This window comes from Ranitomeya imitator, chromosome 8, assembly GCF_032444005.1.
Source record: "Ranitomeya imitator isolate aRanImi1 chromosome 8, aRanImi1.pri, whole genome shotgun sequence".
Lineage (NCBI taxonomy): Eukaryota > Metazoa > Chordata > Amphibia > Anura > Dendrobatidae > Ranitomeya > Ranitomeya imitator.
The window spans coordinates 15,372,234-15,390,792 of NC_091289.1; the positions used below are offsets into that span (position 1 = coordinate 15,372,234).

The 18,559-nt window shown below is 44.7% G+C and overlaps 1 protein-coding gene across 4 annotated transcripts in view; it reads right to left on the minus strand.

Moving 5' to 3' along the window:
- LOC138647400 (laminin subunit beta-1-like) overlaps positions 1 to 18,559 on the minus strand; it is a 77,426-nt gene that overhangs the window by 30,765 nt on the left and 28,102 nt on the right. For all 4 annotated transcript variants that reach the window (XM_069736377.1, XM_069736376.1, XM_069736379.1 and 1 more), the window contains 15 exons: positions 11,513 to 11,688; positions 9,619 to 9,742; positions 6,874 to 6,947; positions 6,617 to 6,805; positions 6,476 to 6,539; positions 5,979 to 6,181; positions 5,702 to 5,822; positions 5,308 to 5,496; positions 5,031 to 5,210; positions 4,778 to 4,890; positions 4,613 to 4,692; positions 4,373 to 4,529; positions 1,612 to 1,752; positions 552 to 713; positions 93 to 214 (listed from right to left, as the gene is read on the minus strand). In XM_069736377.1, coding sequence (XP_069592478.1) covers positions 93 to 214; positions 552 to 713; positions 1,612 to 1,752; positions 4,373 to 4,529; positions 4,613 to 4,692; positions 4,778 to 4,890; positions 5,031 to 5,210; positions 5,308 to 5,496; positions 5,702 to 5,822; positions 5,979 to 6,181; positions 6,476 to 6,539; positions 6,617 to 6,805; positions 6,874 to 6,947; positions 9,619 to 9,742; positions 11,513 to 11,688 — 2,095 coding nt within the window. The remainder of the gene's footprint in view (positions 1 to 92; positions 215 to 551; positions 714 to 1,611; positions 1,753 to 4,372; positions 4,530 to 4,612; positions 4,693 to 4,777; positions 4,891 to 5,030; positions 5,211 to 5,307; positions 5,497 to 5,701; positions 5,823 to 5,978; positions 6,182 to 6,475; positions 6,540 to 6,616; positions 6,806 to 6,873; positions 6,948 to 9,618; positions 9,743 to 11,512; positions 11,689 to 18,559) is intronic.

The following is an 18,559-nucleotide window of genomic DNA, read 5'->3' on the forward strand; positions in this document are numbered from 1 at the left end:
CCCTTTCACACAAAAAATAGGACCGTTCCATTAAATCCAGGACTGTCGGCAAAAAACGTTCTCGAAATCTTTCTATTTGGGTCATTTCTTACCTTTCAGAATGGGGTAATTTTTCCTTGTACGTTTGCTCAAAAGGCAGCACGTTTCCGCAGCGCGGGCTCATGGGGAGCAGCTGGGATGTCACGCTGATAATGGCTTCCCAATCTTCGGCCGTCTTCAAATTTAAAAAAACAAAACATATAAATTATATATACGGTATGTCCTCAGATCATTGACTCCAGCTTATCTCCATTGACTACAGGAGCCAGTGGTAGTCCAAGACCCCGCTGATGCTTTACACTGCAGCTCTGCTTTCTCAGATTAATTTGACCACATTGATGATCAGTTCCGCTCTGATTGCATTGTCCTGTCCGACCCTCATCCATAGGGGGCAGAAGAGATATAAGATGATGCCGGAGAAAGAGCAAGTGACAACCATATGTGGGACACAGATCTGTGCTTCATGCGGTTGTCACTTCCCTTCCCCCACTCCTGGTGCATTACCCAAATACCTCCGGCTCGTATCGGATCATGAGGTCGTAGTCCATCGGGTACGGGACGTTGTCGACGTGAAACGAGAGTCCGGCGCCATCTCTGACTCTGGCAAACCCCGGCCCCGTCCAGGTGATCATGTGATCTGGCGAGTGTTCGCGGCGGATTATCTCTTTGTCTGGCTGCAGGCGACATGAATGGGAGATGGATTTCATCAGAGTGAAGATGATGGTGGCACCCCCCCGAACACGAGCGCACAACTGTCTAATATTCTGTGCACACAGGACACCGAGGAATTACAGGCAATTACACCAGGGCGTTGGCTGCACACCTGGAGGCCGGAGGTTTCACCCTGCAGCTCACTGAGGACACGCCGTCATACACAGTGACTGCACCAGCAGAATAGTGAGCGCAGCTCTGGAGTATAATACAGGATGTAACTCAGGATCAGTAATGTAATGTATGTACACAGTGACTGCACCAGCAGAATAGTGAGCGCAGCTCTGGAGTATAATACAGGATGTAACTCAGGATCAGTAATGTAATGTATGTACACACTGACTGCACCAGCTGAATAGTGAGCGCAGCTCTGGAGTATAATACAGGATGTAACTCAGGATCAGTAATGTAATGTATGTACACAGTGACTGCACCAGCAGAATAGTGAGTGCAGCTCTGGAGTATAATACAGGAGGTAACTCAGGATCAGTAATGTAATGTATGTACACAGTGACTGCACCAGCAGAATAGTGAGTGCAGCTCTGGGGTATAATACAGGATGTTACTCAGAATCAGCTGACTACGATTTATGAATTAAAAGTGCATCTTATGGTGAACAAAGGGTAAAATGTTGCACAATTCATGGATAATAGTAACCAAATCGGACTATGGATTTCGGGGATACAGTTATATTTTGCCTGATATTGGAGGAATTCTCCAGGTACACCGCTACACCTGGTGCAGAGACAGAGGCGCCTTGGATCCCCGTGTCAGATGTCGCCCCTTGCACTGGGTATCACCGTGTGGTTTCTGGGGTTGTAAGGTGGGCGCCATCATATGTTAGGATATAGATAGCGGTACCTTCTGCTGTAGCTGGCGGGCTCTGCGGTGCTGCAGGACGCGGACCGTCCTCCGATGGCGGCGCAGTCTCACTTTATTTCCATTCTGAATACCATTGAAGTATTCCACACAGTCTGTTGGGGCTTCTGGTTTGAGTTCACCCTAAAATACATAAAAGTGATGAAATATACACCTATATGGAGCCATGATACCCCTATACCTGCAGGAAGCACAGGCAAGAGCCCCTGCCTGACCGAGGCGGTGTCAGGTACTGCAGCATGTAACTGAATGGAGATGTAATACCAGGCACGACAGTTGGGGGGGCTATTTCAGGGGAAAAAAAAACATTTCTTCTCATGTTGATCCACCCTTTTACATTTTCTCCAGGACCGCCCCATTCAGTACCATAAAGTATTTTGACCTAAACTTGTTGTTTCAGTGCATTTACTTTTTCACACTCTGGAACTCAAACCCCCGGCTAAAACAAACAGCCTCGATGCTTGCACGAAACAGACATGTGCCCAGACAAAACCCGGGATCTTAGAAGAAACTTGGAGGATTAGTGTGCAGACAGCAAAATGTAAAGTCGTGGCAAATGTGCAGGTGTCCAAAATATACACAAAAGTATGTGCCCCCCTCCACAACCCCCTCCAGGAGCTCTACTCGCCTCCCATCCTACACCCATAGACATTAATCTGGAGTCGCCCCTCCAACGGTTCCCGCTCTTCTGGGAAGGATTTCTACAAGATTTTGGAGGCGTCTGTGGGAATTTGTGAGGTCAGATCCTGATATTGGGGAGAGGCCGGGCTCACAATCTCCGTTATTGGTGTTGGACTGGGTCAGGTCTGTCTTGTTCTCCCCCCTTCATGTCTATATGGACCTTCTGCACGGGGGACAGAGAAGGGTCTTCCCCAAACTGTTCCCACAAAGCTGAAGCTACAATTGTCCACAATGTCTTGTGCTGAATGTTAAGATTTATTTTTTACTGGAATAAAGGGCCCAAGACCGACCCCTGATAACAGCCCATAGCATTATCCCCCTCCACCATCTGTACAGGGGGCACAATGCAGTCAGGGGGGTAACGTCCTCCTGGAATCACCAAACCCAGACTCCTCCACCAGACACCAGATAGAGAAATGTGATCCATCACTGCACAGAACACATCTCCTCCGGAATCCAGTGGTGGCGGCTTTACACCACTCCATCCAACGCTTGTGCTTGGTGATGTACTGTTGAATGCAGCTGCTTGCCATGCAGCTCCTGGTGGGGGCGCTGTGGTCACTGAATGTTATACATCGGTGGTAATGGGGCCGAATGAGTATCCCAAATTCAGTGATGAGGATGAGTGTCCAGCGCTTTTGATATGAGAGCTGCATCTTCTCATCACGGTGGACGAGGCCAGAGATGGAGGAATGCAGAGATCCTTTCATGCAATCACAGGTTAATATCGAGTCTGAGGAATTTAAATGGGGCACAGAGGGCAGGAGGGAAGGTTCGCTCCCTGGCACCCGGCCACCTATTTAGTCACATTTCTTTCCTCTAACAATGGCCCCTTTAGGAATCCGGGGCAGGTGAGACGTCTCCATCTCACTAATCGGACGGCGAGATAAATTTAAGCTTCCAACGCGGCATAGCTGGTAACTTAGAGGGATGATTGAGATCACCCAGCACAATGGTGCCATTTTTTTTATTGTGGCAAACACAGGAATAGTTCTGTCTTATATGCAAATGTGTATTAATGGTTGCTAATTACTTAGCGAATCTCCACCTGTTAACCCCTCGTTGCTCCAATATTCTGTGCTGAATAATTTCTTAATAAATCTTTAAATCAGACGCAAAGATCAGTTTCTAAGATACAGAGATCCAAATCCCCTGCACAGATGTGTGTTACCCCTCACTGTGTCCCCCGCTCTCTCTGCTCCTCTGCAGCGGAGACCCCTCATGCTTAGGTAGTGTCCATTCATGTAGTTGGCGTCCACACCGATGCTACAAGCTTTTTCGTAACTCTGTTATTGGGTTCTGCCATTCTCTTTTGGTTCTTCTGCATTATTGGACTCTGCTGCAAAATCAGCTCTGCTATGTCACCGAGTCAAATCTGCTATTCTGTTCTGCAATATTGGATTCTGCAGCAAACACAGCTCTGTTACTTGCAATGCAGTTTTGCTCTGCCAGATCTGCAAACTCAGCCGTAATAGTTCAACTCTGCCTCTGAACCTCCTTAGCAACTCAACACAGCTATTCCAGTTGTTCAAAGCTGAATTAACTCTGCTACTCCGCCAGACCAGCTCTGCGTCTTAACCTCATGTTCAACTCATATCTGCTGCATCGGTTCTTCATCGCTGAGTCTAATCAGCTTCCTTGTGGATTACAAATCTGCTACGCCTGTTGTCATAGCTTTAAACTCTGCTTCATCGATTTCCGTGGTACCATGTCTTCTTCTCTTGTTTCCATCCTGCCACATCTGCTTCTGTTTTACCAACTGGATGATTTTTCTGCACCAATTCAATCTGTTCCTGCTGGTCATCTGGACCAAGGGCTTGGAGGATGCACGTCTTTAGGTGACCCATAACTACACGGAGTTTAATAAAATTCTCTGTACCTGCAGCCACCACTAGAGGGAGCTCACTGCTTACTGTGCCATTATTGACTGTATGCAGTAAGCTCATAAGCTCCCTCTAGTGGTGACTGCAGGAAGCCAAAACATGCAATTTTCAATAGAGAGCAGCCATGTTTTTCCTAATCCTGGGAAACCTCTCTATATGTGGATGGTGTAAATTCTCACCGGAATTTGTGGATCTGTGGGGGAAAGCTCCTTTGCGTTTTCTGCTTCATATGTATAAAAATCCAGAGGCATGCAGAAATACCCGGGTTGCACGTCGTCACACTGCCGACCTATAATGTTGGAACGACAGTCGCACTGTCCGTCCCCGAAGGAGCACCTGTAGGGAGACATGGGGTAGACGGTTTAGTTTGGGTACATTGCGAATTTGGCATTATTTGGAGATAAAAAATACAGACTCACCGGTTGTTATATGCGCCACCGAAATCACAATTGCAAGGCCGGCAGCCCATCATGTCGTTACTCAGACCCCAAAACTCGGGCTGTAACCAAAAGATTGAACAAACTTTGAGAAAATACCCTACGTATAAATCTTCACGTTGATGATAAAATCCGCGGGTCGCTCACCAGACACTGGTTACAGTATCGCCCTGTCACAAACCGCTTACAGTAACAGTCACCGCTTATCTGGTCACACGGGGGGCTTCCTGCTATGATGCCCCGGGGGTCACATCTACATGCTGGAGAAAAGAAGGGACGGGAGACAATGAAAGGTCGTAAGTGACGGAAATATGAGAACCATCATGGGCCGAGGTCTTGTTGTCAACTTCCCGATAGTAGAGCAGATAGCTGAGTGCAGCAGATCATGCATCAGTCTTACGTTGGCAGCCATCAGGGTCATTTTTGCTGAGTCCGAAGAAGTTCTCTTTGCAGCTGTCGCATCGCTCTCCCTTCACGTTTTCCTTACAGCGACACTGACCCGCGATCATCCCCAAGTTGACGTTAGTGTGACTGTCACAGACTCCACCGTCCAGGGAGCCCACCGGGTCACAGTCACAAGCTGCACATGGAAAGGCCAAACTTTAGCTCCAAGGTCTATGGATGTTGAAGAAGCACAACTACCACCAGCAGGCCCCGATTGCCATGTTTGGACTCACGGATGCAGGCGGTATCTGCCCGGATGTCTGACCAGGGGTTCAGGTAGTAGAACGGCTTGCACTGCTCACAGTTGCGCCCCATCGTGTTGTGCAGGCAGTCGTCGCACACTCCTCCGCTCATCTCTCCGGTGGCCAGGTAGACCGCCATGTCAAAGTGGCACTTTCTGGAGTGGTTGTTACAGTTGCATTCTGGCAGAAAGCAAAGTCAAGAATCAGCCATTGTACATTTTTGCGATCTAGAATCTCCCCCACCTTCCCAGCAGTTGCAAAACTATAACTTCCTGCATGCTGCGAAAGCTTGACAGTAACAGAAGAGCCAACGCTTTGAGATCACTCTTGTAAATGGTGCCATTCTCCATGGCTGGAGGCCACAGGGTCCTACTGGGCATCTTACGTTTGCAGGTATGAGGGTCGTTGGGTTCTGCTGGCCTCCATGGAAGATCGTGGTAGAAATCCTGGCAGTGCTCGCAGTTCAGGCCAACGGTATGATGTTTGCATACACATCGGCCATGGATCTGTGAAGAAAATAGAGGATCATCAGTACACCTGTCTATCACCCTTAGCTAAGGTTGCATATAATGTCCTAACCCAGTGGCCTGTTGGTGCCTCCATGGCACGTGCCCCGGTTGCCCCCTCTAAGCCCTCCATTATGAGACCTACGTTATATTTACCATTCCCTCCACTCCTCCTTCTACACCTTCCACAGGAGAGCACTCCGAAGCGTGGCCATAGCAGAAGCAGCTCCCGCGGACCACCAGCTCGTACACGGCAAAGTAGTATTTCTGCAGAACCTCCGCCCGCTGATCCAGCAGGTTATCGCCCAACGTGTGCAGTTTGGTGAAGTTTATCCTCAAGTTCGTGATCTGGAGAAGTTCTGAACAATAATAATGATATCAAGGACATATACAACTTATATCAAGGGTTAGCGGGAAATCGGGGGCTATAACCTAAGGGACCGGACCACCATCTAATGTGTATGAGGCCTCCCGACTCTTCCCAGACACATGATGACAGGAGATTAGCCAAGGGGCTTCTGCTGCGATCCGCACAAGGATTAGTGCTACTGTCGGCCTTGTGAAGACTCGATATCTACCACAATGGGCACAGTAATGGCGGGCATCACCCACCATAAATTAGTAACCCTCCGCCATCATCTGATCATACAGACCTTGGATCCCCACACTATAGGGATCTTCCACTTTAATGGCCGGATCCAGGACTTTGAAAATCACCTACAAACAAGAAGGAGGATAGTGATGAGGATCCATTCACATTTCAGGACCCCCGGGTCACGGCCCCCTATACCAACCTCTCCTTCAGTGGACGGCTCGATGTCCGAGTATCTCTGGTCGCAGATGACGTCATCAATCCTCTGCAGAGCGTGGACCGGCACCCCGGGGAACATCTTGGTGCAGTTATACGAAAAGTAACGGTAAACTTTCCAGGTGCGGCCAAAATCCGCAGACCTTTCTATCAGCATGGCGGCAGGTCGGAACGTCTAGAGAAGAAAGGAGTAGTGACCAAGCAGGAAACAAATCTAGAAAAGACTTAGAAAAGTAAAATTACCTTAAATTTCATGATGAGATGGGTAAAGTGAAATTCTGCCTCCAGGTCCAGCCGTACACTGACCGCCTCCACCCCTAGAAACATGGGCACAAAACAGTACAACCCATAACCAACGTATATCCTACATCCACATGAGAGGTGTGAATGTATGATCGTGGGGGGTTGGCTTCCGAGACCCCCACTGATCACAAGGGTCCCGAAGTCCCCTGTGTAAATGAAGCAGCAGTAAGATATGCGAACAACATCCTATAGACAGGTCGGACCCCCAGCAATCATCAGATCCTGTAGATCAGTGATATGTTACCTATGGGACAATCCCTCTACCCCCATAATAGTGACAGCTACAGGACCCCCATAATAATGACAGCTACAGGACCCCCATAATAATGACAGCTACAGAACTCCCATAATACTGACAGCTACATAACCCCCATAATAGTGACAATTACAGGACCCCCATAATAGTGAGAGCTACAGGACCCCCATAATGACAGCTACAGGACCCATAATATTGACAGCTACAGGGCCCCCATAATAATGACAGCTACAGGACCCCATAATACTGAGCTACAGGACCCCCATAATAGTGACAGTCAAAGGACCCCCATAATAATGATAGCTACAGGACCCCCATAATAATGACAGTCACAGGACCCCATAATACTGACAGCTACTGGACCCCCATAATAGTGACAATTACAGGACCCCTATAATAGTGACAGCTACAGGACCCCCATAATAATGATAGCTACAGGACCCCCATAATAATGACAGTCACAGGACCCCATAATACTGACAGCTACAGGACCCCCATAATAGTGACAATTACAGGACCCCTATAATAGTGACAGCTACAGGACCCCCATAATAATGACAGCTACAGGACATAGTAACATAGTAACATAGTTAGTAAGGCCGAAAAAAGACATTTGTCCATCCAGTTCAGCCTATATTCCATCATAGTAAATACCCAGATCTACGTCCTTCTACAGAACCTAATAATTGTATGATACAATATTGTTCTGCTCCAGGAAGACATCCAGGCCTCTCTTGAACCCCTCGACTGAGTTCGCCATCACCACCTCCTCAGGCAAGCAATTCCAGATTCTCACTGCCCTAACAGTAAAGAATCCTCTTCTATGTTGGTGGAAAAACCTTCTCTCCTCCAGACGCAAAGAATGCCCCCTTGTGCCCGTCACCTTCCTTGGTATAAACAGATCCTCAGCGAGATATTTGTATTGTCCCCTTATATACTTATACATGGTTATTAGATCGTCCCTCAGTCGTCTTTTTTCTAGACTAAATAATCCTAATTTCGCTAATCTATCTGGGTATTGTAGTTCTCCCATCCCCTTTATTAATTTTGTTGCCCTCCTTTGTACTCTCTCTAGTTCCATTATATCCTTCCTGAGCACCGGTGCCCAAAACTGGACACAGTACTCCATGTGCGGTCTAACTAGGGATTTGTACAGAGGCAGTATAATGCTCTCATCATGTGTATCCAGACCTCTTTTAATGCACCCCATGATCCTGTTTGCCTTGGCAGCTGCTGCCTGGCACTGGCTGCTCCAGGTAAGTTTATCATTAACTAGGATCCCCAAGTCCTTCTCCCTGTCAGATTTACCTGTCAGACCCCCATAATAGTGACAGTCAAAGGACCCCCATAATAATGACAGCTACAGGACCCCATAATACTGAGCTACAGGACCCCCATAATAGTGACAGTCAAAGGACCCCCATAATAGTGACAGCTACAGGACCCCCATAATAATGACAGCTACAGGACCCCCATAATAATGACACCTACAGGATCCCCATAATACTGAGGTACAGGACCCCCATAATACTGAGATAGAGGGCCCCCATATTAGTGATAGCTACAGGACCCCCATAATAGTGACAGCCAGAGATTCGCCATAATAGGAATGATGGGTGACAACCCTTGTGCTGCTGTCATGGGTGACACATTAGTTTCTGAGTGGCATTTTGGGGGTGTAGGCCCCTCTGGGGGTCCGGCCGTGCTGACGCTGAGCACTTTTCTGTTCTGGCCCCGGGAACTTTTCTTTTCCTGAATTACAAGTGACTGGAAGGGTCGGAGACGTGGCCGCGGGCCAGGAGAATGCAGCCGAGGGCCAGGAGACTGCGGCCGCCCGCTCGCCGTCATTCATTCCTCAATCCCATTTGTGCCTGTTGTGCTTCTGTGCTGGCAACAGTTTAACGATGTGTAAATGTATGCAAATGAGCTGTTAATAGGGAGATTTACTGCAATTAAGTCCAATATGGAACAATGGGGAGCCATGTCTGGGTCACGCTGGATTATGCAGCATTCACTGGTCGGTGGAAGGAAAACTGGGGAGAAGCACAGACGGCCATTGTCTTCATAACAGCTGTGGGACTACAAGGCCAAAGATACCCTGCCAGCCTTTACCATAGAGATACCCTGCAATTACCAACTTCAGGGCCCCTGATTCCGATTTTACATTGTGGTCCTGGAGCTTCAAGTTATAGGAGAGGAGTAACTCACAAAATCTGTACCCCCCCCGCCCCAACTAGTATTCACTATTTATAATACTGCATTGGGCCCCAGTGTATCCGCCACCTTTGTATCTCCATAACCACTGGTGTCATAACAGCAAAGTGTCTGCCTATAGCTAAAACCTCCAATAGGAACAGCAGCTCTGAAGCACAAAATTCTGCTTTACCAAGTGGAACACCATTTGGGAGAAGCATCTGCCATTTTCTTACCGTTTTCTGACTGCCACCATGTCTTCTCTTCATCTTGTCCCGTCAGATAAATCACATTCTGAATTCTGTGGCTCCCTCGCTGGTACGGGACACGGGAGTCACAGATAAAACACTTCTCAGCTTCCTGCAATAATGGGTTAATGGAATCAGTGGTCAGCTGTTGAGAAACTACAAACTTACTACAACTTCAAAGACTCTAGTCTGAAGTACAATACCATACATGACCTGTGCATATGTGTGTGGCGATGTTTGTAAAAATAAAAAAAAATTCTGCTCTTTAAGGAGACCTGTCATAGTGACCAGTTTTTGGTCTTATTTTATTCCCGCTGCTCACCCGATTATTGCATTTTTTTGTCTTTTTTAAATCCAACATACGGTTCCAGAGATATTGGCCTTTTCAAGTTGTGGGGTGTGGCTCAGGATCCTCAGGGGCGTGTCTTTATAGCTTATGAACAACGCCCTCTTGTAAAGACAATAAAAAAGCCCATAACTCTGGAACCGTATGTCGGATTTTAATAAAACAAAAACTGTAATGCTCAGGAGAACAGCGGGAATAACATATGATTAAAAAATGGACACTTTTGACAAGTTCTCTTTAAACAGGTCTACTCCAGGCACATTGTAATTGGGTTAAAGCAACGGCTTATGGCCAGAAATTCTAACATTATACACCAGGAAAGACTATAAGAGATCCATGTGGAGCAAACACGTCGCCTCAACTCTTGGTGGTATCAGTGATTGTCTGTCTTCAGGTATCGGCAGCAGAAACAGAGCCATATTGTTAGGACGGGGACTCTGTGCCCAGATAAAGTGTTGGCCCGGTTCCTTAGCATTTTTCCGTTATCTCTCTGATTAACTAGAGAATTTGTCTTCAAGGACAGGAATATAATAAGGTTGTGTGTTCATACTGGGATAACGGACAGAAGCCTTGAGAAGGAAGCTGAGCCGAAGGACAGTGATGTAAGACAGGCCATAGACATCACATTTTTGCCCGTCAGTAATAGACATTTAACACCTTCCAATTTTGCACTTTAGTTTTTATTCCTCCCCTTCTTCCAAGAGACATAACAGTTTTTATTTTTACGTACGAGGGTTTGATTTTTTTACGGGACCAGCTGTACTTTTCAATGAAAAAAATTCAATAGGGGTGAATTGGTGAGAAAAAAAAAGTTTTATTTGGAGATTTTGTTTTTACGGCGAAACCAAACTTTTTTTTATTTAAGAGGTGGAAAAAAAAAAAAATATTAAAAAATATTAAAAAATTGTTTAGCGAGACCCGACACATTTTTTCCATCAATAAACCTTTATGAGGGCTCGAGTTTTTTTTGTTATTATTTGTACAATGTTGGGGTACATAGGACATTGATTGTTTTTTGTTTTTGTTTATTGCATTTTTGTTTTTCAGGAGTTGCGGTAACCGAAAAAATACCAAATCTGGCGTTTTGATTTTTCTTGCTGGTTAATTAATTTTCTATTTTGATAGATATGACTTTTACGGATGTAAAATAAAGCCACTAACTGCTGGGTATGATGCGGGCTCAGTTCCTGAGCCTGTTGCTTAAATGTAGACCAAACGTAGAAAGTACTATATTCGGGATAGGGTTAAAATTATTAAAATTTGTTTTTATGGGTGGAGAACAAAGCAGATACCCTTTTCAGAACAGGTAACTATTATAAAGAGCGCCTCTTTCTGTGGAGGACTGTCAGGTTTGTGCAGTACATGGACAGTCCATTGATTTCAGTGAGCACCTTGCAATACCTTATGTCTCCTACGGTGGTGCTGCAGGAAAATTGAGCACTTCCCAGTTTCGATTGCAGATGATCGCTAGTGATCGCAGCACAGAAATGAAACAATTTCTTTCAAATTTTTTTTCTTACACAAAATACATCGTACCGAAAGATGGCTGACGATGCAGTACTCCTGAGGGGTCTCTGCTCCACACGTGGAGGAGGCGGTGAGGCTCCCGGCCCGTCCAATCAGAAGATTTCCCGTAGCCGGATAACAACCTCCATCTGTGCACCCATGATGGATCAGGTCCGGTTCGTCAGCTGCCGCCTCCAGAAGATTTACTGCAATTAGACACAATGATTATTGCATTGGCGCTTTTTTTTTTGTCTAATTTTTGTTTTTTTTTCACCTGTTTTTTTTTATTTCCACCTTATTCTTCTTTTAATTGCTGTTTATTACAGTCAGGTTTATGTGCATTCACTTGTTTGTCATTATGGGCAGTTTGAGGTTTGAGCTATTTTCTGATTTGTTGATTGTGACTTTTTAGAAAGCAGCATTTTTGCGCAAATGTCCTCTGATTCACCCCCTGGAGAAATTTTATATATGTTTTATTTATTTTTTTCACAAAAATAATGCAACATTTTGCCATTTTTTGTTTAAAAAGTCGCAAAACCCCCAGAAATTGACAGCATTTTTTATTTTTTGCAAAATTTAAAGAACATTTTTGAAGAATTTGGTAGAAAAATTCTCAGCTAATACACAAGACAAAAAGAAATGACTTTAAAAAAATGCAAATAATGAATCACATCCTTTTTTGCAACTTTTGCTATTTCCACAGCATGCCTGCAATATATGTGAAAAAAAGCAAAATTGCATATAGTCTTTGTATACAGCACCTATGCAAACTTATGTCTCACCATGGTTACAGACCCAGTGTAGTCGGATCCTGCAGTTGTATTGCTTTTATTGCACTACCAACATTTCTTGAAAATTTACAGTAGAAGAGAAGGCAAAGAGTAACCCATAACTGCAGTATCTGACTACACTGTGTCTGTTACCACTGTGATATATCGCTCTGCACACGGGCTGTATACATAGATAAAGCAAAACCAAAGAAAGGAGCAGGAGCATAAGTTGGCACAGTATTATGGGCGCCACATAGTCCTCCATACAGTATTATGGGCAACACATAGTCCTTCATACAGTATTATGGGCACCACATAGTCCTCCATACAGTATTATGGTCACCACATAGTCCTCCATGCGGTATTATGGGCCCATATATTGCTCTATACAGTATTATGGGCCCCATGTATATGGCTCCATATAGTATAATGAGCCCCATATATTGCTCCATAAAGCATACTGTCCCCATATATTGCTCCATACAGGATAATAAGCTCCATATATTGCTCCATATAGTATAATGAGCCCCATATATTGCATCATGCAGAATGAGCCCCATATATTGCTCCATACAGCATAATGAGACCCATGTATTGCTCCATACAGAATAATGAGACCCATGTATTGCTCCATACAGTATAATGATCCCCATATATAGCTCCATACAGTATAATGGGCCCCATATATAGCTCCATACAGTATAATGAGCCCCATACAGTATAATGAGCTCCATATATTGCTCCATACAGTATAATGGGGCCCCATATATTGCTCCATACAGAATAGTGAGCCCATATATTGCTCCATACAGCATAATGAGCCCATATATTGCTCCATACAGCATAATGGGCCCCATACATTGCTCCATACAGCATAATGGGCCCCATATATTGCTCCATACAGCATAATGAGCCCATATATTGCTCCATACAGCATAATGAGCCCATATATTGCTCCATACAGCATAATGGGCCCCATACATTGCTCCATACAGCATAATGGGCCCCATATATTGCTCCATACAGTATAATGGGGCCCCATATATTGCTCCATACAGTATAATGAGCCCCATATATTGCTCCATAAAGAATAATGAGCCCCATATATTGCTCCATACAGAATAATGAGCCCCATATATTGCTCCATACAGAATAATGGGCCCCATATATTGCTCCATACAGAATAATAGGCCCCATATATTGCTCTATACAGTATAATGGGGCCCCATATATTACTCCATACAGTATAATGGGCCCCATATATAGCTCCATACAGTATAATGAGCTCCATATATTGCTCCATACAGAATAGTGAGCCCATATATTGCTCCATACAGTATAATGGGGCCCCATATATTGCTCCATACAGCATAATGAGCCCATATATTGCTCCATACAGTATAATGAGCCCATATATTGCTCCATACAGCATAATGGGCCCCATATATTGCTCCATACAGCATAATGGGCCCCATATATTGCTCCATACATAATAATGAGCCCCATATATTGTTCCATACAGTATAATAGGGCCCCATATATTGCTCCATAGAGTATAATGAGCCCATATATTGCTCCATACAGCATAATGGGCCCCATATATTGCTCCATACAGCATAATGGGCCCCATATATTGCTCCATACACATTAATGAGCCCCATATATTGTTCCATACAGTATAATAGGGCCCCATATATTGCTCCATACAGAATAATGAGCCCCATATATTGCTCCATACAGCATAATGGGCCCCATATATTGCTCCATACAGCATAATGGGCCCCATATATTGCTCCATACACATTAGTGAGCCCCATATATTGTTCCATACAGTATAATAGGGCCCCATATATTGCTCCATACAGAATAATGAGCCCCATATATTGCTCCATACACAATAATGGGCCCCATATATTGCTCCATACACAATAATGGGCCCCATATATTGCTCCATACAGAATAATGGCCCCATATATTGCTCCATATAGTATAATGAGCCCCATATATTGCTCCATAAAGCATACTGTCCCCATATATTGCTCCATACAGTATAATGAGCTCCATATATTGCTCCATATAGTATAATGAGCCCCATATATTGCATCATGCAGAATGAGCCCCATATATTGCTCCATACAGCATAATGAGACCCATATATTGCTCTATACAGTATAATGAGCCCCATATATTACTCCAGACAGTATAATGGGCCCCATATATTGCTCCATACAGAATAATGGGCCCCATATATTGCTCCATACAGAATAATGGGCCCCATATATTACTTCATACAGAATAATGGGCCCCATATATTACTCCAGACAGTATAATGGGCCCCATATAGTGCTCCATACAGTATAATGAGCCCCATATAGTGCTCCATACAGTATAATGAGCCCCATATATTATTCCATACAGAATAATGGGCCCCATATAGTGCTCCATACATAAAAAGTAAAACAATCACTTCTCCCTGTTCTCCCGCTGCTCCGGTTTCTGCAGTCTCAGTCTTCAGACCCTAGGTACTTCTCAGTTCAGAGGGCGCACTGTAGTGACATCATGGCGCCCTCTACGCTGAGGTGTCTCAAAGCTCAGACGCAAAGGGGGGTGATGGGAGAGGGAGCGTCATATTGAAATCCAAGATGATGAAACAGTTGAAAATACGATGCAAGGTACGCTGGCACCAGGCCCCCCAACTCACAGTCCCCATAGGAGCCACATGGTCTGCCACCATTGGCGGTACACCACTGGTACTTAGCTATCACTATGTCCTGCTCGGCCTTCATCTACACTGAGCTCGGCTGGCACAAGATAAGGTTTTAATATTGGAGACAGGATAGGAAAGTCCCGGGGGGCACACCTTGTCACGGTGGGATGGCTTTTACACTTTTTTGATCAAAATAATGTCACCTAAGTGCCCCATGTAATTTACATGTACTATTACTTATTTACTTACTGCAGGATATTTGCTCATTTTGTTTTTTTTTTTCTTGGGGTTTATATACACAAAATAGGAGATTTTTAAACAATTTTTTGTAGTAAATCTATGAGTTATTCTATCTTAAAGGGGTATTTTTCATTGAATATTACTCTTTCTAATATGTATTCTGTATCAATTCTTCCCTTTTTTTTTCAATACCTCTGCTTGCTGGAATTCACTAGGAACCTGTATTGTTTATTCCCGGGGATACAAATAAGCCCGGGTCATATGACAGTACTGAGCAGAGTACTTGTGGTCCAACATTGTATTTTTATCTACTAGATGAAAACAATGAAGGTTTCGATTAAATGACAGCAAGCCGTGATATTGAAAACCATGTGCAATTGATACAAAAAGGTTATTGGGAAATTGTATAGTTTTTTTCAAGATACAAAGAATAACTTTTATTTGATAAAACAAGAAATATCCCTTGAAATCATTTGGGTCCCTTATACCGAGGTAGCTGGGTACTAACCACTAATGGCTTCCATAACAGTGCCCAGAGTGGATTTCACCCAACTTTTCCTCCGTGGTTTCCCATGCCGTTCAGGATCTGTAGAAGACATCACCTGGACGTGTCTTTCTTACTATTATTATTCTGCTGACTTCCTGACTACACAGAACTGGTTCTGCTTCTCCGGTTATTGTCCTTTATTCACCTCTCACAATAATCCGGTCATGTAAGGCCACACTGATTATAAATGCGGTGCGCTCAGGACAACACCGCCCCTTTTTGGCTCAGGACGGTGAGGAATTGTCAAGATTGTTTCCAAAAAGTGAGGACAGCCCTATCATGTTTGGGACTAATGGCTTAGACTGCCTAAAAGTCATTAATAGATGTATACATCTGTATGTAGTGATCTACTTTTAGTGGTGGCTGTATAAACCTGTATGCAGTGAGCTCCCCCTAGTGGTGGCTGTATAAATCTGTATGTAGTGAGCTCCCCCTAGTGGTGGCTGTATAAATCTGCATGTAGTGAGCTCCCCCTAGTGGTGGCTGTATAAATCTGCATGTAGTGAGCTCCCCCTAGTGGTGGCTGTATAAATCTGCATCTAGTGAGCTCCCCCTAGTGGTGGCTGTATAAATCTGCATGTATTGAGCTCCTCCTAGTGGTGGAGGTATAAATCTATATGTATTGAGCTCCTCCTAGTGATTGTATAAATCTGCATGTAGTGAGCTCCTCTTAGTGGTGGCTGTATAAATCTATATGTATTGAGCTCCTCCTAGTGGTGGAGGTATAAATCTATATGTATTGAGCTCCTCCTAGTGATTGTATAAATCTGCATGTATTGAGCTCCTCCTAGTGGTGGAGGTATAAATCTATATGTATTGAGCTCCTCCTAGTGATTGTATAAATCTGCATGTAGTGAGCTCCTCCTAGTGGTGGCTGTATAAATCTATATGTATTGAGCTCCTCCTAGTGGTGGAGGTATAAATCTATATGTATTGAGCTCCTCCTAGTGATTGTATAAATCTGTATGTAGAGAGCTCCTCCTAGTGGTGGCTGTATAAATCTGTGTGTAGTGAGCTCTCTCTAGTGGTGACTGTATAAATCTGCATGTAGTGAGCTCCCCCTAGTGGTGGCTGTATAAATCTATATGTATTGAGCTCCCCCTAGTGGTGGCTGTATAAATCTATATGTATTGAGCTCCCCCTAGTGGTGGCTGTATAAATCTGCATGCAGTGAGCTCCCCCTAGTGGTGGCTGTATAATCTGTATGTAGTGAGCTCCTCCTAGTGGTGGCTGTATAAATCTCTATGCAATGAGCTCCCCCTAGTGGTGGCTGTATAAACCTGTATGCAATGAGTTTCTCATAGTGTTGGCAGCATCCTCTGTGAAAAAAAAAAACAGCTCTGCTCTCCAAAGAGGTATATCATCAAGCTGTTATTTTTGGGAATAGAGTCGGAGCCTATTAGAATTCTGTGAATACCCTCGGGGGAATATACTTCTTTTTCTGTCATTCACAGGTCGCCCGTTTCAGCGCTTCCGCCGTATCCATAGGCTATAAGCCCCTGTATATGAACCGCTACTATGTCCGCTAGACTGAGCAGAAGATATGCGGAGGGTAAGTCCATATTAATCGAATGTCCTGGCCGCATCAGTACATCTGACTGACTCCTCATTGTGCTGCACAGAAGCCCCTCGCCACATCGCCGCTGCCCTATTCTTCTCGCTCCTCAGACCTAAGCATACGTCAGCGTTCGGTCCGGTTCCACCCGGAGACCTTGTGAGCTCCACTGGTCATGGCTACCAGCCTGCAGTTACAGAGGCATAAAGGGCCTCAAAGAATGCCACGCCGCACCCAGAACCGTGGACGGCACATTTCAGGGGTTAATCTTCATACCACCTTACCTTTTTTAGAGAAGTGTTAATCACGACCGTGGAATGGGAAGAATGTTAAGAGCTTACATTGGCCGAGCTAAACATTACCTAGTACTAGGAGCGGCAGCAAATACGGGCCCCAAGGAGAGCGACGGGCCCATGTGACAAAGAGGAAAGGTTCACTGTCATTCAGGGGTTAATCGCTTCCAGATCACGGGCCTCACCGGCAGGACAGAACCCTCCTTGTGACTGGACCCGGGGGTTCCACCATCAGTACTTACACACTGATAATAAGTACTTAAATGCTGCTAATTAAGAAGCTTTCAAAAATCAAAGTGTTAAAAGTTTATTTTTATCAATTAACAAAATGCAAAGAGAATGAACAAAAGAGAAATGTAAATCAGATCAATATTCGGTGACGGCCTCGGTCTTCAAAACAGTATCAATTCTAGTAGTAACACTGGTCACTTGCACATAGGTGTCCGAGTCATCAATTTTACCAAACAGGTGGTAATGTTCATCATGTTCATCTGTAGGGTGAAGAAAAATCACTAACTGAAGCTGTGTAGGAGGCTGAAAACTGGGTGAGAAACAGCTAAACTATTCTACAAGGGTGAGGTTGTGGAAGACAGTTCCATGTCACACGTCACGGCAAAACTAAGCATAGCAACAAAACACAAGGTAGTTATACTGCATCAGCAAGCTCTCTCCCAGGCAAAGATTTCTAGGAGATTGGGGTTTTAAGATCTGCTGCTTAAGCTTTTTTGAGGAAGCGCCAAGAAATGGGCAACACTGAGATCCACAGATACAGGTGGTCGGCCATAGAAACTTAGTGCCACAGATGATGGACACGTCATGCTTACTTCCCTTCAAAATCAGAAGATGTCCAGCAGCTCCATCAGCTCAGAACTGGCAGCAACCAGTGAGACTTAGCTACACCTATCTACTGTTCAGAGAAGCCTGGCCTGAAGGAATCTTCATGGAAGAAATAGGCCAAAAAAAAC